The 22,296-nt window shown below is 49.5% G+C and overlaps 1 protein-coding gene across 6 annotated transcripts in view; it reads left to right on the forward strand.

The window, feature by feature from the left end:
- The window catches only part of SIPA1L2 (signal induced proliferation associated 1 like 2), a 222,220-nt gene that overhangs the window by 178,839 nt on the left and 21,085 nt on the right, over positions 1-22,296 (forward strand). For 4 of the 6 annotated variants that reach the window (XM_042959847.1, XM_042959849.1, XM_042959851.1 and 1 more), the window contains exons 11-18: positions 160-417; positions 2,159-2,242; positions 3,857-3,957; positions 4,361-4,464; positions 6,491-6,870; positions 13,945-14,169; positions 17,479-17,632; positions 19,851-20,070. In XM_042959847.1, the coding sequence (XP_042815781.1) occupies positions 160-417; positions 2,159-2,242; positions 3,857-3,957; positions 4,361-4,464; positions 6,491-6,870; positions 13,945-14,169; positions 17,479-17,632; positions 19,851-20,070 (1,526 nt within the window). Of the gene's footprint in view, positions 1-159; positions 418-2,158; positions 2,243-3,856; positions 3,958-4,360; positions 4,465-6,490; positions 6,871-13,944; positions 14,170-17,478; positions 17,633-19,850; positions 20,071-20,229; positions 20,686-22,296 lie in introns of those variants that run through there. The other 2 variants (XM_042959852.1, XM_042959848.1) reach the window with 2 other exon arrangements.

A 22,296-nucleotide genomic window follows, 5' to 3' on the forward strand; every position in this document is an offset into this window, starting at 1 on the left:
CTACTGGTTCATACTGGAGCATAAACAGAGGCACCAGAAGCCAGGGATACTCCTTAGGTGCGTGGCTCTCCTCCGGTCTCTGCAAGCCGCAGGGCAGCCGTGCTGATGGCTCGGCGCCCAGCCTCCCTCCCTACTCATCCGCTCTTCTCGGCCCCACAGAGGGTGTTCGGAGCTCTGCCGGATCCCCATGGTGGAGTACAAACTGGACAGTGAAGGCACCCCCTGCGAGTACAAAACGCCCTTCCGGAGGAACACCACGTGGCACCGCGTGCCCACGCCCGCCCTGCAGCCGCTGTCCAGGGCGTCCCCGGTGCCCGGCACGCCCGACCGCCTGCAGTGCCAGCAGCTGCTACAGCAGGCCCAGGCTGCCATTCCCCGGAGCACGTCCTTCGACCGGAAGCTGCCGGACGGCACGAGGTAATGCCGATGCCCTTTCCCCAGGGACGGCGCTTATCAAACCCTGGGGCTGGAACTTGACGTTACAGGGAGGCACTTCGGCTTTGGCTCGATGGGTTCTGGGTTGGCCTGTTCTGAACAAGCAGGCCAGGCAGGCGGCAGGGCGGGCCCCGGATGGGGTGGTGCCTGGGATCTGTCCCCGCCCCTCGCCCAGCCCTGGTGCCGGTGGCACGCAGGTTCTGTTCCGGATGCGTCCACCAGGGCGGCGACTTTCTCTCCGTCCTGGTCCCCCTGGTCACCTTGCTCCCTAAAACCTTCCGAGGCACGATAACTGAGAAGGCATTCCCAGGAGCCTCTAGATGAGCGCAGGCAGTTTTAAGTATAAGTAAAACTGCAGACTCGGGGACTGAATCCCATCTTCCTAATGTACTATTTTAAGTGTAGTATTTTAAGAGGTCCCAAGGTCCTTAGCACATCTTCGCTTTGTTCCTCTTATTTTAAGCAAGTTGAGTTAAACTTCAAGTTAATTTTTCAATGACAGAATGCGCTTGTTTAAAAGTTGGCTTTAGAAGCTGGTGAAAATTTTTAGGTGCATAATTCGCGTTAGGTAGTTTTAAGGGAACAAAATGGTAAATTTGGCTTTTTGTGGTTAAAGCAGTTGATTTCTCCTGCTTTAGTTTTCGTTTTCTCGTAACTTACGGGCCATGGAGAGGCCGTGAGTTTGTGCAGAGTGGCTGGTGGGGCTCTGGTATCTATTAGAGCGCTGGAAACAAGGATGCTGAGCCGGGCTGCTCACCCTCTCCCCACTCCGATTTCCTCATCTGAAAAATAAACCTAGTAATAAGAGAGGACCTCTTCAGGGCATTATGAGGATTGAATCAGTCAATACGTGCAAACCGCTTAGAACCATTCCTGGCACATAGTAAGCCTATACAGGTATTAATGACAATTAGATTAAAACATGAGGTCTTTCCCCAGTTTATTCTTTATAGGTTGAATGCAGGAACGATGTGCCTTTAATTTGGCATTAAATTATCTTGGCTCTGGGCCTCCTCGCTCGGATGTCTGCTGAGTTTATAAACTCGCCATATTCAAAGAAGTGCACATGGGTAGCCCAGGTAAAAGGGCAGCATGTGGGAGGGACGGGGTCTCCAGAGCCTCCCTTTTTAATGCAGAATGTAGCAAATTATAGGGAAAAAACCTGGAGAGTTCTAGCAACAAAACGGAAACCTGGCAAGCACATCTTTATCAAGTGAGTTCTCAAGGGTCATACTTATTTTTGTGTATCTGAAATAAATAGGATTGCATTCAACAGATGTATGAAAATAAACGGTTTTGACCAATTTAGGGCTTTCCCTCCGCATAGATTGCAAATATAGGACCCCAACGTGCCTTGCATGAAGCTTTACAGAACAGGTGGTAGTAATGTTTTCAAAATTCTGTATTCTTGGGGGTTCGTGTGCTGTCCTTCCATATTTCACCTGAATCATTCTCTGCACTTTAAGCCTTCAGATGGTGAAGGCTTATTCCTGCCACATCTCCTTCCTGTGATAAATGGCCACCTAATGTCTCTGGCCCCCCCCCCCCCATTCCTGGTGTATTTGCCCGTGGTTTATTCTGTTTCACGCTGCGATGCGAATTTCTTCCTTTTCTCTGTCATCGTAAGATGAGTTTATTTGTAAAACAAACTGGGCCCGGTTGCCACGTTGGCCGCTGTGCAGGCTCCTTGGTGCCCCGTTAATAATTCTAGTTCCTGTTCCAGAAGTTCGCCCAGCAACCAGTCCTCCTCCAGCGACCCCGGGCCTGGTGGCAGCGGACCCTGGAGACCTCAGGCGACATATGACGGGTACTGCTCAGTCTTACCTCCTTGCTGGCCCCTGGGCGGGACCTGGTCAGTAACTCACTGAAGCGTGTACTGAGTGCCTGCTGTACGTGAGGCCACTTGGGGGGGTATAAAAAAAGCCAGGCAGGCTTGTCATAAGTCACTCGTCCAGGCCAAGCAGCTCGTCATGTCTATGTACGCTGAGCTCATTCATCCATATTCTGAGCCTGTGTGTTTTTTCGTCTTAATAAGGAAAGTCTTTTTGAAAATGAAGGGTTAGGGGACTCTCTAGGCAGTGGCCCTCGGGAGTTTTCCCCTCACTTAAGTTGCTGACGAGGAGCAAATTCACAGCCTCTCTTGGAAGTGCTTTTTCTCTGAAGCGCAGCCCGACATCAGAGAAGGCAGGTAGAGCGCTTGGCCGTCTTTTCCTGCCTCCTGTTTGAGAACAGCGGGGCGGGGGGCGGGGGGGGGGTGCTCACACACGCAGCTGAGGACTGTCCCCGGTCCGTGTGTGTGTGTGTGTGTGTGTGTGTGTGTGTGGTGTCCAAGAGCTGGCAGGTCAGGTCGAGCCCAAGGATGCCCGAGGTCTGCTGAACTGACAGATACAGAAACCCAGGAGAAACATCCAGCAAAGTCAGGGACGAAAAGGGTGAGGGTGGTGTTCCTGACAGCATCTTTTTGCACGTACTGGCTTTTTTGTTTTATTTATTTTATTTTTTTAATGTTTATTTATTTTTAAGAGAGAGAGAGAGACAGAATGCGAGTGGGTTAGGGGCAGAGAGAGAGGGAGGCACAGAATCTGAAACAGGCTCCAGGCTCTGAGCTGTCAGCACAGAGCCTGACGCGGGGCTCGAACCCACGAGCCGTGAGATCACGACCTGAGCCGACGTCGGGCGCTCGACCGACTGAGCCACCCAGGCGCCCCATGCCACGTACTGTTTTGCAGTTGAGTCTGGAGAGGAGAGAACCGCCAGGGCAGAGAAGGGCAGAGAAGGGTCGAGAAGGGTCTTGCTGGGGGAACAGCAACTTCGTTACTGCTCTCACAGAAGCAGAGGGAAATGTCTCTCCCTGGATCCCTTTGGTTTAGGCTTAGCAGCCAATGTTTGTAACCAGATTCTGTAAGTAAGAATCATTTTGTAACAGGAAGAAGTTTCCCGTCCTTTATGTCTCTTGTAGAATTACGTTGCCCTCTTTGGGGTTTTCATACCACAGAGTCCAGAGATGTAGTCTAGAGTGAAACAGTCTTACTTTCTTGTCCTTAAAAACATTAATATAAAGAAATATCGGTTCCATGTATTCTCAGCAGGAAAGAAAGCAGAACAAAACGAAACAGAAGCAGTGAGCTCCTCCTTGGCTTACTGGGGACAGGTTTTCTGACCCTGACCAGCCCTCCCACCTCCTGGCATGGGCAGCCCTTTCGTGTCTGTAAATGGCTGTCATCCAGGCGCCTCTGTTGAGCCGGCAGTGACACCACAGGGTCCCCGATTACAGCCGCTTGAAGCACTCCTGGCAGGGCCGGGCCGGCACACGACTTCTGCCGAGGGCTCCCCCCCGCACCCCCATTCCGGAGCAGCACCCCCAGAGGATGTGTCCGCGGATGCCCGGCCGGCCGGCCACTCAGCTCTGTGGTCTTTGCAGGTGCCAGTCTCCCCTGCTGCTCGAGCACCAGGGCGCGGGCCCTTTGGAGTGTGAAGGAGCCAGGGAGCGGGAGGAGGTGCTGGAAGGAAGCAGGCATCTGGGTAATGAGAAAGCCGGCTGGTAAACTGGCCTTCCTCCGTGCTCTTCAACCCCCTTCCCTCCTTCCTCCTGTCGCTTGTTTACTTGTTCGTTCGTCCGTTGGCTCCGCCCACTGGGTGAGCACTGTCGTGGGAGCAAGCCCGTGTGGTCAGCGGGGTCTTCCGACGCCACGGGGCACCTCGTCCTGGGTGGTTGTGCTTGTGGTGCTTGTGGCAACGGAACATTGACCTTCTGGTGGTGGTCCCGCCCACCCTGGGGGTGTATCCGTTGGGGAGACCAGAAGGGTCTAGAACCACAGTCCCACTCGTTGTCTCCACACCATTTTGTTCGGCTTCTGTGTGGCTTTGCTGTCTCGTTAACACTAAAAACCAGATATTCTCCTCTTCTTCTCTCTTTATGCGATAGAAACCAAATGGCATGGCCCACCCTCCAAAGTCCTGAGTTCCTATAAGGAAAGAGCCCTGCAGAAAGATTCAAGTTGCAAAGACTCCCCCAACAAGCTTTCCCACGTAAGTCCTTCATCCGTAAACGCCCCTCTCACGTGGCCGGCCTCATGCATCTCCGCACACATCGAGTGAGAATCCGGGGACTCGGTGGCAGGTCGTCTACCTCCCAGGTCTCTTGGAGGCGAGGTCAAGACAAATCTATACATAAGTTACATTTTCTTTTCCCTCGTTGATTTCTAAAGAACCTCAGAGAAAGGCCACACGGGAAATTACTGGCAAAGCCAAGACTATGTCCTCCAGCCTTCCGATCCGTGACATCCGGCATCGCGGTTACTAAACCACAGTCCTGTTTTTGTGGTCAACGGTTTACGCCCTTGTGGGCGGTGCCAGAAAGTGCAAAGCAGCATACCCTGCCCATAGCTGGCCGCGTAATGATTCACGGTACTACTCGTGGCCGCTGACTAGCGGTCAGCAGCGAGGACTGACAGGTAGTGCTCCAGAGCACCCGGCATGGGCTCCCGGGCATTGGCACATGCCGTTCCATGCATTAGCACATGCCGTTCCATTCAGGCGGCCGTAGCTCAGTGAGGCAGAACTTCCTGTCACATGCGAAAACGTGACCTGTTGGCCGTTGGCCAAAAAAAGCCAACATTTGAAACTAGCTTAATTTTGAGAGCTCGCAGGTGAAGAAATTTTATCATTTCCTGACCTGAGCTGCTTTTTCCCTCTTTGTTCAGGAGTCACTGGCGAGCTCTACAGCCGAGTGCCCGGGGAACCCATGGGCCCGTCCTTCCCTTAGCGATGTCAGGGCCTTGTCTTGAGCCAGCCTCACAGTAGCCGTTGAATTCCACCTTGACAAATCTCTGACGGTGGTGTAAGACCCCTTTAGGAAGGCAGGGGTAGGAGTAGACGTGAGAACGGCAGTGTGTGCTAAAAAGGTCACGGGGGTGTGCTTAAGGATCTGACGGACGGCAGGAAGGAGAAAAGGCCAAACCACTTTAAGGTAGATCAGGACATGACTTGGCCTCATGATCCCAGCCCTTGGCTCCCGCTTCAGGCCTTGTCCGTTTTCCCAGGCTCTGAAGAGAAGCCAGTCGGTATGATTCCCTGAGTCAGATGCTCTCTTTGCCTTGTGTCTTGCAGAGACTGCAAGGAGAGCCCCTTCTCATTAGCACCGGGGGCATACGGTGACTCCGGCTCCCTCAGAGAAGTCACTTGTATTAGATTGCGCTTCGCGGTGGCAGCGTGCGGCCGTGCATTATCTCACTGGGCCCGCGCATTAATCATCGGAGCTCAGTATTGTGAGCACAGGGAGGGGCTAGGTGACTGGACACCATCCCACCGCTGTGATTCAAACCCGGGTCTTGTGCCCGAACCCGGGGCTGGCACTGCAATTTGTCACAGGAGAGCTTTCTTGGTAAAAGACTGCTCCCCTCTTTGTGCTAATTTGCCATGCGCCTCCCCGGTTTGTGTAACGTTTGTTGATTATTTTCCGGTTGGTGACACCGCGGCAACACTTTCATGCTTCACGCACGAAGAATCGAACAAAGGCTTGAGGAGATTCCCATGTAACTTAAGATGAGTTATGAGCCGGATTAGGAGTCTGGGACTTGTGCATAAAACCAGGAGAGTTTTTAAAAGTGAATTCTAGGGGTGCCTGGGTGGTTCAGTCGGTTAAGCACCCGACTTCGGCTCGGGTCACGATCTCACGGTTCGTGGGTTCAAGCTCCACATCGGGCTCAGTGCTACCAGCCTGGAGCCTGCTTCCGATTCTGTGTCTCCCTTTCTCTCTGCTCCTCCCCTGCTCAGACTCTATCTCTCTCTCTCTCTCAAAAATAAATAATAAAGATTAAAAAAAAAATTTTTTTTAAATAAAAAAAAATAAATAAAAGTGAATTCTAAAAAAACAAAAACAAAACCCCATAAAAGTGAGTTCTGCCATTCATCATCTCACGTGGCGGGGCGCGTCAAAAGGGTCCCGGGGGGATCCTCTGGCCTGTAGCTCTGTGAGTCTGGGCGAGAAGAAGTTTCACAAGGAAGCAGAGTCTGGGGTCTGTCTGACGCCCCTCCGTTTCTCTCTCTTCTCCAGATTGGAGACAAAAGTTGCTCCAGTCACTCCAGCAGCAACACGCTGTCCAGCAACACGTCCAGCAACAGCGACGACAAGCACTTTGGGTCCGGGGACCTGATGGACCCGGAGCTGCTGGGGCTCACCTACATCAAAGGGGCCTCCACGGACAGTGGCATCGACACGGCCCCCTGCATGCCGGCCGCCGTCCTGGGCCCCGTGCACCTGGCGGGCGGCAGGGCCGTGATCCACAGCCGCGCCGAACAGTGGGGCGACCCGGCCGACCTCCCGGGGCCTGACGGCGAGGCGGCCAAGATGTACGCGGTGCACGGCTACGCGCCGGCCGGCAGCGCGGCCGACGGCAGCGTGGGCGACCTCAGCGAGATCTCGTCTCACTCCAGGTCAGTGCCCCTGCACCACTGGCCGGCACCGGCGGGGGCCCGCCCGGTCCTGCTGGGGGCGGGGAGGGGCCCCGGGATGGGAAGGGCGTGGGCCGGCCCCCTGCGTGCCCGGCCGTGTGACTTCAGAGGAAGGGCTCACATCTCAGGTCCGACCATGAAGTGCGCACCCCGGGAAGTCACTCGCGTGGAGGTGTCGCTACCCTTCTCTTTGAATCGGAGAGTAGGCTGCACAGCGCGGTTGCTCGCTCCCGTAGGCACTGACCTCTCTCCCAGTTCGGCTTGTTCCTAAGCTTTTAGGAGAAGCGGCGGCAAGTGAGGCGGCCCTCAGGCTGCAGCGCACGGTAATTCGGGGGCCGTGCGCAGCTCCCTTAGATGGAGGCCGTGCCCGCTGAGCTGTGTCCCGGAGTCCCCTTTACCGCAAGGGGGGACCCGAGGTCCGAAAGTTCGTTCAGATGATTGGTTCGGTTTTTTAAAACGAAGACTAGCTGCTTTAACAGGATGCTATTCTGAGGTGTAGATGTTTAACACATGGTTACGAGTGGTTTTAAACTCCTGTGTCTGTGTGTGTGTGTGTGTGTGTGTGTGTGTGTGCGCGTGTGTGTGTGAGAGACGTATGTCTGTACATTTCAAAAAACCCATCTAGTCTGTGATTTCTGCCTTCAGAGACTAGATGGAGAAATCCATTTGTTCAGAGGTGGCTGTGGACAGACTTTAACCACACCGGCTACCCTCATTTCCCTCTTGCCTGCGAGGCTTCCTAACCCGGCTCCCAGCTACTGTGGGACTTGCCCCCAGAGCCTTTCTCAAGGCCACTGCTGCCCTCCCCCTCCCCCCAGTCTCCCGCCAGACCTTCTCCCTTTGTCACACAGCCACCGCCAGGGGATGGGGACCTCACGGAGTCTCAGCTGGGAGCCACGTTGGACAGCCCCACACACAGTCAGTGGGCACAAACAGGAGTAGCCGTGGCCACGTTCTCAGTGCCAGCGTGCAGAGCATCTCGGCTGTCTCCCCCGGAAGTCGTGGAAAATTCTTTACGTCAAACTTGCGCGTGTGCGCACATACTCACTGCTGCGGTCCCGCGTTTATTGTCCTGTGGCTAACACCTTCCTCGGTGTCTTACTTACCGCGTGTGTCACTCGAGGGCGTTTATGTTACAAGTCAAAGAAGACCCCCCCCCCCCACTAATCGGTTCACACAACAAAGGCAGTATTGTGGCTCATGTAACAGAAAAGTCCAGAACCGTCAAGGTGCTGCTGCAGCTCGCTTGATAACCACCCAAGACTGGACTGCCCCCATCATTGGGCTTGACGCGATAGGCCCCGAAATCATGGTGGGGGGATCCTCTTGGCTGAATTTGGCCGTGTCGTCTGTAGGCCCCCCGAGCTCACGCTCTTTTGTCCACAGGAAGAAAGTGTGGTTCTTGTCTAGTTTCAGCAGAAACTCTCCCCCCCCCACCCCCACCCCCAAGTATCTCCTCACACTCCCTTGGCTTTCACCACCCTGGTAGGGGGCACCGTTGTCTGAGGCAGGAGGCGGCTGAGGGGTGGTGAAGACAGCTGCTTCCCCGGAAGAAATCGGGGTATTGTTACACCAGTAGAAGGGGGCGGATGCCAGGCAGGGGAGTCCTAACTGTCCATCCACCCCATACTCCCGTCTTCTACGGAGGCAGATGGAGCGTAGGATGCGGAGATTGTTTTCAAGATAGACATTCTTACCACTGTTTACCAGTTCTCTTTACTAATTTGTCTTAAAATATGTTTAGGAATAAATAAATAATATAGGAGTATTAGCAGTGACTTCGGTTACCTGCATTATTCCTATCCTAATTTCAGGGACAGTTGAAAATCGGCCATACTTACAGAAATCATCTCGGGACTCCACCCGCTTCTAATGTCTCGTTCAGAGCTGACGAGACTTGTGACACGGCTGATTTCGCGATACCTTGTTAGACAAATGTAATTGGCATCGCAGATGGAACTGTGTCGTACTATTAAGGAAAATTTCTGTGGAACCTGCCTCTCAGAGCACCTTCATTTGTAAATAGAGGTAGGGATATTTATAGGATTTGAAGGAGATTTTGCTGAATACCTGAACCATCCGTTAATTTAGTGGGTTAGGCTATTAGAAAGTATATGAGAGTGCAAGATTGAATTTCTGATGGATTTGCCTTTTTTTCTACCTCTTTAAACTGAGTGCGTCCACAGCTGTTGTGGAAATGATATATGCTGAGGGACTAGGAGCCGTTCCCACCTGGCTGGGTTTTTCTCGAGGTCCTTCGCTGACGGTGACTCTGAGGCCACGTTTCAACTTATACTGTAGGCTTTTGCTCAGTAGGAAATTTAGTCAGCAAATTGAATCTTTTGAATACTTCCTCCTGTCTGTCCTCTGACCTGTGCAGAAGAACTAGAGAAAATCAGATTTAAAATATTTTGACGGTTTTAAAATATTCAAAATATTTAAAAATTTTAAATGTTATTTTATGTATGTGTGAAATATATATTTTGTTTTTGAATTTTGTATTAAATATATCAATATTTTACACTTCCTTATTTATTTTAATGTTTATTTTTGAGAGAGCGAGAGAGAGAGGGAGACACAGAATCCAAAGCAGGCTGCAGGCTCTGAGCCGTCAGCACAGAGCCCGACGCGGGGCTCGAACTCAGAACTGTGAGGTCCTGACCTGAGCCAGTGGGACGCTTAACTGACGGGAGTCACCCAGGCGCCCTGATATTTCACGTTTCGAATATTTAAAATGAGATTTAAAGTCTCTGAGGGTGGAAGGAAAAGGAATTTTGCCCAGTAAGGTCTCTGTCCGATTCTGCAAACCCTAAAGGGCCTGTGTGTCTGTGGTGATGAAATCACCAGCCCCCTACTTTCTCCTCTGGTTCTCTTTGGGCTGGGAGCTGAGGCCCAGTGCCCGGCGGTCTGGGCTACGACTGGGAGCAGCCCACGTAGGAGAAAGAGCAGAATAAACCTGGGCAGGGGCTGACACCAGGGCTGAGCACCTGGCGAAGATCACAGCCCGGCCCCCATGCCCTCTGTACCCCATCCAGTGTTTTACTTTCTTTTTAGCCCTCACCCAGAGCTGAAATGGTTTGGGCCTATTATGCATCCCCCCGCATAAGAACTTAGCTCTGCCTCCCCTCACTGGAGCGTCCTGTTTGGAGGCCAGAAGGCACTTGGCCTGCCTCGTTCACTTGGTATCCACAGCACCCGCTACACTGCTTTGCACAGGGTAGGCCTTGGAATACGTGGGAGACGAGGAGGGCTGGGTAACCCCTTACCGATTGAGTTCATAAACCCACTGGGGATTTCTGCTAGAGAAGTAGGGCGCACCTGGGATCGGCTGCTCCCAGTTCCCAGTTTCAGGAGGCCCGATCAGTGCGTGGCACGCACTTAATACTCTAGTTCTGCTTTTTTGCACGACCGCCACACCCTCCCCCCCACCAGCACTCACACACTTAACTTCCCAGCAGACGTCCGGGAGGAAAGAAGCACAGAGTTGTGTGTGTGGTAGGATCGCAGGACTGTGCGGAGGGAGACAGAGGACTTCAAACTCTTTAAGACAAGCTTCCGTGGCGCAGGGCAAAAACAGGTGGGGGGAGGGGTGTGCAGAGGTCATCCAAGATGGGACCCCAGGGGTTGCAGCCTGCTTTCTCTGCTGCTCAGACCTTTGGTTCAGCAAACCCGTTTTTTTCTGCCAGGGGAAGGCGCTTAGGTAAGAGCTCAGAACACAAAGCAGGATTTGTATCAGCCTAACCAAGGTTCTGCAAAGTGAAATAAGTCAACTGCAAAAAAATAATAATAATTTCATGTTCTGGATTCTCCTGCAGAATGGCTCATAGCATCCCTTGTATATCATTATTCATACCCTTGTCTTAGTAGCAGTGATGGGAATCTGGCGGGTGAAACTCTAAAATAAGAACTTTAGTCTAGAAGGCAAGGATTCATGAAAAGCTTACTGCCAACATTCTAGAATATTTACCCATTTCAGAGAAAACTTTGATAATGATGTCACTGCTGCTAAGCATAGATTTTTGCCATGTTGCTCATCAAATCGATTTGGTGAATTTGCTCTTAGAGTTTAGTGTTTAAATATTTTATATTGGTGGGGTGCCTGGGTGGCTCAGTCAGTTAAGCGTCTGACTTCAGCTCAGGTCATGATCTCACGGGTCGTGAGTTCGAGCCCCGCGTTGGTCTCTATGCTGACAGCTCAGAGCCTGGAGCCTGCTTCGGATTCTGTCTCTCTCTCTCTCTCTCTGCCCCTCCTCCACTTACACTCTGTCTCTCTCTCCTTCAAAAATAAACATTAACAAAATTTTCTAAAATATAGGAGTATGATAGAGAGTTTGCCACCAATTCTCAAATGGTTCAGAGAGGGATATATGTAGCAAGATAGTAACAGTGAATGTAGGTGAAGGATATAGGGATGTGTTTCTACTATTTGTATACCTTATCGGTCGATCTGAAGTTTCTCAAAATTCGCAGCTTAGGTGGAAATCTCCAGGCCTCCATCTACAGACCCCATATGTCGGGAGTGTATCCCCGGGTGTATACCCGGTAAATGGAAAGAGTTCAAAGCTCCCTTTCTCAGTGCTCCTTGCTTCTTCCTTGGGTAGCTCGGGGCATGGGAAGGCAGTGACACATCTTCCCCCAGAGTCCACGATTTAGAGCCCAGATTGAAGGAGTTTTGAGCCACACTAAGGAACACCAGACCCAACCCCGTAGCTAAGTTACTTCATAGTAGTAAATGAGGCATTTGGCATTTTATTTGTGTTTTTTTAAATGTTCATTTATTTTTGAGAGAGAAAGAGTGCAAGCACGGGTGGGGGGGGGCAGACAGAGAGAGGGGGACACAGAATCCGAAGCAGGCTCCAGGCTCTGAGCTGTCGGCACAGAGCCCGACGCGGGGCTCGAACTCGTGACCCACGAGATCATGACCTGAGCCGAAGTCAGACGCTTAACTGACTGAGCCACCCAGGCGCCCCTGTTTTGTTTGGTTTTTAATTTTTCATATACCACAGTGCCTCCAACACGTAAACCCTCCAAAGTGAGTTGGTTTATTTTGTTACCCTCTTTCCTTCTGAATGTTTATAAAAAGCCCATTTTAATAACCATTCCTCATTTTGATTTTTTTCTTTTACTTCCTACCTTGTAGGATACTTAACTCTATACACAGGGTTTTCTGAAAGGTAGCGCTCATCGGGTTTCAGAATAAGGTTAATATTTCATCCTACCAGAAAGCCTGCCACCCAGGGAGCCCTACGGTAAACTCTTTGAATAGCAAGTACTCCTACTTATGGACAACTCGTTTGCGTGCATCACTAACAAAAACTGACCTTCCTGTAATGCCTACTCTGTGGCATGTATTGTTGTAAGTGCTTCGCTAATATTAACATGGTCTTTGGAGCAGTCCTTTGAGGGGAGGCCCTGTTACAGCCCCTTTCACAGATGAGAAAACTGAGGTTCAGAAAGCCTCCCCGGGTCTCACCGGGGAGTTAGCATGAAGACACAGCCAGTCCGGCCCCGGGGTCCTCAGAGGGCCCTGGCATGTCAACTTTCCCGAAAGTGAAGCCCTCCTTGCTTTCTGAATTCTGGCACTATCACTGCAGTTTGTCATTTGTCACGAAACTTTCTGTTGTCAGTTCTTCCTGAATTAAAAAAGATCTGTAGGCTTTTCTATTTCTGTGGGCAGGTTATACTGTCAGCGGGGAGTCCCTCTGGCCTTAGTAGTTCGACTGCTGACTTCAAACAGTTTTTGTTGCGATTTAGGGATTCCATCATTTCAGTCCTAGTTTGTTGTTGGGTCACGTGATCGTGCAGCAAACGCGCATACGACCACCAGATGCCGAGTTGGCCTTGCGGTGTCAGAACCCACTCCCATGCCCTTCTCTTCTCCCTGGAGGGAGCCTCTAGCCCGCTTTCCTTGTCCCCCTCCCCTCGCCTCTCCTCACTGTTTTCCAAACTGAATACCTGCGTTCCTGAGCAACTTTGTCCCGTTTGCCTGTTTGTAAACTTATTTAAACATGGAACCGGGGGCGCCTGTGGGGCTCAGTGGGTTAAGCGTCCGACTTCGGCTCAGGTCACGATCTCACGGTCCGTGAGTTCGAGCCCCACGTCGGGCTCTGGGCTGACAGCTCAGAGCCTGGAGCCTGCTTCCGATTCTGTGTCTCCCTCTCTCTCTGCCCCTCCCCCATTCATGCTCTGTCTCTCTCTGTCTCAAAAATAAATAAACGTTAAAAAAAATTTTTAAAGAATACATGGAACCGTGCGACGTATTCTTTGTGGCTTGCTGCTTTTTCTAAGTGACGTCTGTGAGGTTCACCCAAGGTGTTGGCAACCTCAGTTCATTTGTTCACAGAGTCTTCCCTTTATCCATTCTTGTTCATCGACTGGCCGTCCGTTTCGCTACTGATGATCCAGGTGGGGGGAATCGGGGACCTGTGACGATCAGTCCGCCTATCGCCATGGGTACCTGTTGCACATGTGCAGGGGTTTATCCAGGGCGCACGCTCAGGAGCGGAATTGCTGGGTCATGCGCCACACAGGTGCACACCTTTACGGGTCGTGCCCAGACTGGTTTCCAAACCGTCTGCCTCACTTCTCACGCCTGTGCGCGGCGGGCGGGCACTCCTTACCAGCCGCTCCCATTCCTGCCAGCGCGGGGCGCGTGCCGCGTACTTGTCGTGGTTTGCGTCGGCATTTTCCCGGCAGCACTTGACGTTGAGCACGTTCTTTTGGGTTTCCTCTCTTTCGGCGCATCGGTTTTAAGTATGTTGCTTATGTTTATATCTGATTTTCCTCTGATTGTTTTTAACATCCTTCCAGCCACAGGCCTACCGTGTGCACGTGAGCATCGTCGGCGCTGGGAAAATCAGGCACTCCCAACCAGGCCCACGGTGGAAGGACTGCCCCGTCTGCCTGCTTGGCCCGATTTTGTTCCGGGGGGAGAGGGGGAGCACAGTGAGGCGGGGCGGGGGGGGGGGCGGGGGAGGGGGAGCGGCTGAGTCCAGCAGCGTGCTGGCACTGATGAAATCTGGTTGTATCGCAGCATTTGTCTGCTCTTCTCCTCAGCGGTTCACACCATTCAGGAAGCCCTTCTGCTCACTGTTCCAAAAATAGTGGGTCTCTGGATACGTCCAAAGTCTACATCGTGTCCCACAGCAGCGCCCAACAGGTCCCCGGGTCTGCGTCCAAGCCCTACCACAGGCAAGGGGCAGTGAGCAAGTATGTCATCGGCTGGAAGAAATCGGAGGGCAGCCCGCCGCCCGAGGAACCCGAAGTGACCGAGTGTCAGGGGTAAGGTGGCCAGTGGCTCTTCTCTACCCAACCTTACACACCTTTTGGGGACGGACTAAGCGGATGCATTTTTCCCCTCGACAGAAATATATTTTCTAAGAAGGAATAACCTAGAAACATCCTTGTATATCTTCTTAAATGTTGGCATTTACGTTTCTCTTTCAAAGTCTTCTCTTTCCTTGAGTTTTGTGTTTGAAAATGAGAGAAATCCCTGTTCTGTGGTCTTCTGTCCAGAAAACTGCCTGCAATAGAAAAGTCACGGTCATGGGCTGTTGACGGTGTGAGGATAGAGTCTGTAAATAAACAAGTTCAAGGGCGATTCGAATCCCCCCCAGTGTCCCTGAGTGTTTCTTAAACTTGTGTGACACCATCAGAGAGAAAGTATTCTACCCAATTTTAACATGACTTTGATTTCCCTTCCAGTTGTTTGGTTTTGTGGGGTCAGGTAGGGAGGGACGTGAGGTGCCTCTTGAAAAAGAGAAAAAGGATGCCGATAATCCGTTTTATAACACCTGTGGAAGCTCTGCTGTCTCTCTGAAGAGACAAGTTAAAGAAATCACATGTCAAGAACGCAAAACAAGGATGGTCAGAGCTATTTTCGTTGTTTGCGTATTTTTTATTTTATTTTTTAAAATTTTTTTGAATGTTTTTTTATTTATTTTTGATAGAGAGAAAGAGAGACAGAGCATGAGCGGGAGAGGGGCAGGGAGAGAGGGAGACACAGAATCCGAAGCAGGCTCCTGGCTCCGAGCTGTCCGCTCAGAGCCCGACGCGGGGCTCGAACCCACACCTGCAAGATCATGACCTGAGCCGAAGTCGGACGCTGAACCAACTGAGCCGCTCAGGCACGCCTGTTTCCTTATTTTTAAAAGGACAGCCATGGGGAGCCTGGGTGGCTTAGTCAGTTGAGCATCCGACTCTGGATTTCAGCTCGGGTCATGATCTTGCAGTTTGGGAGATCGAGCCCCGCATCAGGCTCTAGGTTGACCGCACGGAGCCTGCTTGGGAGTCTCTCTCTTTCCCTCGCTCTCTGCCCCTCCCCCACTCATCTCACTTGAATGTCCTCTCTCTCTCTCTCTCTCTCTCAAAATCAATAAGCATTTTTTAAAAATAAAAAAAATAAAAGGACAGCCTTAAGAAAAAAGAAACTCCCATGCACTAAACTGTGAAGCCATTGTGTCTGCAGCATTGTCACGTGTGGAGGGCACACGGGGGGGCTGCCCTGATTTCCACAGAGCTCTTTTACGTCTTCAGCTTGGTTGATGAACTGGCACCACTTTTTTCCCGGAAAAAAATGATCCCGCTTTTTAAATATGGAGAGCCTGCTACTGCTCTCTAAACTAAAAATCATTTTAGGGCTGAAATTGAACATGGAGTCTTTTTGTTAAAAAAAAAAAAACACACAAAAACCCATCATGTCAATAATTGCAAATGAGGTGTTAAGAAAGGAATTCAATAGTGATAGCCACACTTTGTGCCCACAAATGCAGATTTCTCTTTCCTTTTTCTTTTTTTTTTTAAGTAGGCTCCGTACCCGGCATGAGGTTTGAACTCACAACCCTAAGATCAAGAGTCACCTGCTCTACGGACTGAGCCAGCCAGGCGCCCCCATACATGCAGATTTCTAACGATAACGTTGGTATTTCTGCCTATTGATACGTCTCCTGAGCGCCTCACACAGATTCATCCGGAGCCTTCTGAGTTCTGTGTGAAAGCACTGTTTGAGGGCTCTCTTTAAGAGTCAGGGAAGGATGACAGGTGCCCATTTGGACATTTTGCTCTCCCGAGCCCCCCCAGAGTTTGTGCATTTGAACACACAGGTTTGAAGGCACGGACTCTCAGTAAAAGAAGGGCAGAGTCAGGAGCATCGTGAGGAGGAGGTCTGGGCATGTGGGCAACAAAGCTTTACTTCCCCGCATCACACGAGGCTAGTGCTGGGATTTGAACCCGGGCCGGATCTCTGCGTGCTGTGTCGTGCCCGTCCTGTGTGTGTGTGGGGGGGGGGGGCGGCAGGCACCCCAGGACTTGTCCACCTAAGTCGAGTGCTCCTAAAACAAGGGAACACACTGTAATGTGGAAGCGATGAATCTAGAACACCTGCAGACGGCAGAAACAGCATCCCACCTTATCGCCGAAAGATGCTTTGAAACGGATGGGCCAAGTCCGGTGCATTTGTGCCACAAAGGATTAGAGAACGTCAATGTCCCGTTGTACACAAAAGATAAAACTCTGAAGTTTCCAGTTACCTCTTTAACATCACATTGTGGAACCCTCCTTGACCCAACCTGGCCTACCTCAGCAACAAAGCGAAAGCCGGAGAGACCTCCAGATAATCGCTGTTAATTTTGAGCACGTCCGCGTGAGTTCCTTACTCTGGTAATTTCCCAGTGAGCTGTCGGACTGTGACAAGATGGCCTCGCCTCTCAAACAGAGCCATCTCAGTGACACATGACAATAACAGACAGGTCTGTCGCCCTGTGGCCCTGGGCCGTGGATTCCTAGAACGTTGCATCTCAGGTCATGTGGCAAGGACCGTTCTCTGCTGACAGTACAGCCACTGATGATTCACTGCGTCCTCCGGAGTGTTCGCTTCCTCGGATTGAATTTCCAGAGTAAACTTTGAAAAATCGAGTCCCTGGTTTTCTCCCTGGAAAAGAGCTGCAAACAGTAATTCCGCTAGACAGTCTTTTGTTGTTTGTAAATACATTTTTACATCCTGATAATTAAGGGAGACAGCTGCTTTATTTATCCAAACGGCTTTGCGGAATTGCCAATAATAAAGCGTGCTTGGCACACGCCTGAATCGATTACTCTTAAATTTCAGGCTCCCTCGGGTGCCTCTCTCTGTGTCACCCGGGTGAGATGGCGCAGCGCGGTTGTCTACCTGCGAGGGGAGGGTTCTCTCGAGTTTTCTGAGAAACGCAAGGAGCTGTTCCTGCAAAGGACATATGATAATCTCTGATGAATTATTGAAAATGTGTTTTCTGACAGATTGGGAAAAGAAAAAGCACGGCCTTAAAAAAAAAAAAAGGCTATATTTTTTTTCCCCATCCGGGGCTTCAGGGACCTGACTTGATTCTGAATTATTCAGAAATCTACCTTTAGAGCTGAGCTCATTTCACACGTGTAAAATGACACGGGGGTCTGGAGCAAACGCGGCGGTGACCTGACTCCATAATTAAGAATCGCGCGTATGAGTAGGTGGTGGTGGAATCGGCGGATTTTAATCCTTCGGGCTACACGTGTTTTACAAATGGGCTGACCCCTCCCTCCTCTTAACTTCCCCTCTGCTTTGTTTCTGTGCAACAGGCTGTATGGTGAGATGGAGATCCTGTCCACGGCAACGCAGCACCAGACTGTGGTGGGGGATGCTGTTGCAGAAACTCAACATGTTCTGTCCAAAGAAGATTTTCTGAAACTGATGCTTCCTGACAGTCCGTTAGTGGAGGAGGGGAGAAGAAAGGTTAGCGACTTTCATGAGGCTTTGCAGTTACCAGAAATACCGAAGAAAAGTCGAAAGAGGCTCGGAAGTTTCCAGAGTCCCGCCTCGTGCGTTCTCTGTCATGACTCTACCTGGTACTCTGTGCATGGCTGACCGTTTTCAGGGGGTTTTTCTATCAGCAGGGCAAGCCCGGGGGAGGTGAGGAAGGGCAACTTTCTAGCGTGGATGGAGAGGACAAGGGGCAGGCAGGCCTGGCCAAAAATCCCAGCTCCGGTGACAAGCAGCCGCGTGACTCTGTGCAAGTGACTTGACCTCCCGGCCCAGGGTCGTCCTCCAAAAAAAGGAGACCATGAAACGTGTACCAGAGAGAAGAAAAAACACAGGCGCAGCCTCTTAGCACCGGTACATTCTGGGTGATCAGAGGCAGTAGCTATGAAATCCATACTACCTGACTTGTTACAGAAATCTGTCCTCTGCTCCAAGCCGGGCACTGTAAATATGACGGAGCATGCAGCACGCCGTCAGTCCCAAGGGAAGGCCATGTGTCCGTCTTCTAAGCCAACCTCACATACGGTGGCACACCTTCATTTGTCACGTAGTAGTCCCCCGCTAACGTTAGATCACTTCTTGTTAACAAGTTGTAGCTTCGCTGTTATTACGGTCTCTTAAACCACTTGGTTACGTAACAGAAAGGATTCGAAAGAACCTGCCGGTCATTTAGCTCAGTCTCCTCTTTTTGCAAGTGCCTGGGTCCCTACGTGGTGAAGTGAGAAGTTCATATAAATGTAGGGTGTCAGAGTCAGGAATGGAAGTCAGATCTTCTCCCTTCTCATCCAGTGCTCTCTCTCGTCCAAATGAAAAGAAAAACATATATATATAAATATACATATGAGGCATCGCCATGTTGACTGGGCTCAGGGTAAACACCAAGTCTGTGTGCTCCTGTCTTCTCTATAATAAAACAATACTGCAATTAACCTAATTGTGTTCTTAGAATAACACTCTAATTAGATACTACCTGAAAGCTGCTTTAATCTAATGCGCCTGTAATCATGTTCTGAAGAACCTGCTGGTGTGTGTGAAGAGGGAATCCCAGAAGAACTCGATCATAATGAGCCTCTTTTTTTTTTTTTTTCTAAACTTGTATCAAATCATATATACGGTACTGTATAAGCTTGGGTGCAGACTTGTAAAAAGGGGCAGATAGCTGTTCTTTTCATAGAAATGAACTTCTCTCCTTGACGTGGGGTTCCCCCCCCCCTTCTAAGACGAATCACCTTCCTTTCATGGTGTAAATTTAACTTTGTAGTCGACACACATTCCAGTTGGACAGACCAGACAGAATGGAAGGAACGCATACAATAGAAATATGTTTAGCTTTCTCGCTGCACTCACAAATGTAAATAGCCATTTCTGTGTTTGTTTGATGCAAACATTCTGGCTTTTACTATTGTTTATGTAAAAGGAATGTGGTTCGGTATGCAGAAGACGAAGTTGGAAAGTCAGATCTGATTTAATTTTTTTGAGTATTTTGACTACTGCTTCTTGAGTAAGAATTCTCCCGACCCTGTCTGCGAGTTAACACAATAATTTCAGTGGTTCCCTTAAATCCGGTAATAATCGATTACCATAACTCCATTTTCAACAATTATAGTAGACCTCTGTGGGTGATCACTTTTAAGTAGACAAGATTTTACTGGACTGATAACCACTGCTTCTTGAACCTGCTTGTGTGGCCTAGAGAGCCTCACTGTTCAAAATTGGTTTTATTTTATTTTATTTTTTGGATGAGATTGAACCTCACATTGCAGTGGATTGATACAGAAATTGCCTGATATTAAAACGTAGTCATTTCAAATTAAAATCAAGCCCACGCTATGTGTGCTTTTGCGTAACTGTGCCCGAAATGGCAACCTTCTAGATTTCCAGGACCTGGCGGTGTTATAAGGTTATGGAGGTTCCATTTAACATTTCAGAATTAATAAAGCTGCCCTTGTCTAATTCATGATAGTAGTTCACAGAATGTCAAAGGAGGAAAACATTCAAATCCTGGTGTGTTTGCCTAGATGACCCACGTGCCTGGTTTAGCATTCCTGAGCTAACGGTTGATGCCTGCCTGCCTGCCTAGGGAGAACTCAGATGCTATCACGGTGGTACTTGTATTGCTGGATTTAGTCAGAGAAATTCCATGCTTTCAACTCTTTTGTGTCTGTCTTCCCCCTTCTCCCCCCCACCCTAGTTTTCGTTCTATGGGAACCTGTCTCCAAGACGCTCGCTCTACCGCACCCTCTCAGATGAGAGCATCTGCAGCAATCGGAGGGGGTCTTCCTTTGGCAGTTCGAGAAGCTCAATACTTGACCAAGCCCTGCCCAACGACATTCTGTTCAGCACCACCCCACCCTACCACAGCACGCTGCCCCCCCGCACCCACCCCGCACCCAGCTTGGGGAGCCTGAGAAGTAAGTGTGCGGGGGCTGAACTTCCGTACGCGGGGGCCCTTCGGGTTGTGCCCCCGTAGAGATTTGGGAGGGGTTAGGTTTCTTTTTTAAGACACATATTATTTGGTGCGTCTGCTTTTCTTTCCTTTTTTTAAAAAAAAATTTTTCAATGTGATACAGGCATCAGAGTGGATACTTTTTAGAAGTTAAGCAGTGCCGCGAGTGTTGAAGAATATTGGAAAGCCCATATTCAACATTTTTTATCGAGTCATGACTATATAAATAAAAGATGTATGTGTGTGTATAAGAAAAAAATACCTAAGACCTGATTTTATAAAGGCAAAAGTGGCACAGGAGGTAGATTTTCCATTGGGCAGCAAGCAAGGAGGAAGGTTTGGTTTCCCTCCGTCCCTGACATTGAACACCAGGGGATGGGCAAGGTGGTAGATGGGCTCGGGAGCCGTGGGTCTTCAACCTGACTTTCCCTGTGGGTGGTGGAATGACCTTGTGTTCATCATTCATGCGCTCTGTGTCCGGTTTACTCCAGTTTACGGGTCACACACCGACTGGGTAATTTCTACACGATTTTCCTTCAGATCTTAAAATCTTTGACTTTTATGTGGTGTCAGCGTTTAAGGGTGCTAATTTTTTTTTTACTCTGGCTTTGTTTCCTTTTTCAGAATTTAATTTCTAGTGTACAGGATGATTAAGGATTTAATCAGAACTACATTCATTATCCGTTTTTTTTTTTATTTCATAAAAAGCATTATCTTTAGAACCAATTTGAACTTCATAATATGTGTGGAAATCTCAGGCTAAATGAAATAAAAGTTCTAATAGTGCTTCTTCTAATGTTGAACATAATTGGAAATGAACCTTGTCTCATAAAATCCTTAATCTATTTCTTTAAGTAACATAATATCCTGCCTGCTATAATGAGTCAATTTGCCTAAATTGAAGAAACCTTTAAACTCCTTCTTGATAACCCTATGAAAGGTCAGACATATTCTAATAACCTAATATTTCTCTAAATGTTTTTCCTTTTTTGTAAATAGGTAAATTTAACGTCCTCTTGAAAGCGTGCGTAAAATCAGTAAGACTGTTTTCTCGCAGATGTTATTTCTTTCATTTTAATGCTTGATGTGTGGTCATGAAATCTGTGGCCTATGCGTCGATGTAATTCTTATATTCACCCTTCACTGCTTCCATTGTGAAAGATACTTTTTTTTTTAACTTTTTTTTTAATGAAAAAAAAATTTTTTTTTTAAGAGCAGTTCTAGGTTCACAGCAAAATTTAGCAGAAGGCACAGGGAGTTCCCAGATACCCCTGCCCCCACACATGCACAGCCTCCCTGGCGATCAACGTCTCTCACCCAGGGTACATTTGCTACAATCCGTGCATCTGCATTGACACATCGTCATGAACCAGAGTCCATCATTTGCTTACATTAGGATTCAGTCTCCATGCCATACATGCTGTGGGTCTGGACAGTGTCAGATGACATGTACCCACCACTGCAGTATGCCAACCACTGATCTTTTCACCGTCTCCCTTGTTTTGTCTTTTCCCAAATGTCATATACTTAGAATCATACAGTATGTAGCTTTTTCAGGAGAACTCCGTGTCTTTTCACGACTTGACAGTTTCTTTCTCTTCAGCACTAGATAATATTCCATTGTCTGGACGTACCACAGCTTCTCTCTCTGTCCACCTACTGAAGAAATGCATCCTTTTTTAGTATTTGCAAAGTATAAAGGCGCAAGTAGGAAACAGGCAGGGTACATTAGTTGTTCACGATTCAAGTGCAAAACTGCCTTACCTGTCTTCACTGGTCGTTTCTCTGCGAAAAGCAGTGAGCGTGGTCCTTGCCGCTGGCTCTTCTCTGTTGAAACCTGATTTGGCAACGCGACTTCAGTTTCCTGTAGAAACTACTCAGAAAAGGTTCTGTCGGTTCCGTGAGTGAAATGACACGATGTGGATAAGGGAGCTGGAAGTAATTTGTGCTAACGTGTCTGACGCCCGCACTGAACCTGTGTGGTCGTTCCTTTTGAATCCACAGATTTTTGTCATTCTTCACTTTCTGTGGTTTCTGGTCGCTCGGCAGAACCTCTGTAAGAAGAGCCCACTCTCTGAGAATAGTTCAGAACCGGAACAACGGATGTCTGAAGAGAGGAATGAGGACGAATTGAGGCTGTCCAGTTGTTTTCTCTTAGTCCCAGAGACTTAGCTTCATGTGAAAGCTTGGA

The sequence above is a fragment of the Panthera tigris genome, chromosome D2, assembly GCF_018350195.1.
Source record: "Panthera tigris isolate Pti1 chromosome D2, P.tigris_Pti1_mat1.1, whole genome shotgun sequence".
NCBI lineage: Eukaryota > Metazoa > Chordata > Mammalia > Carnivora > Felidae > Panthera > Panthera tigris.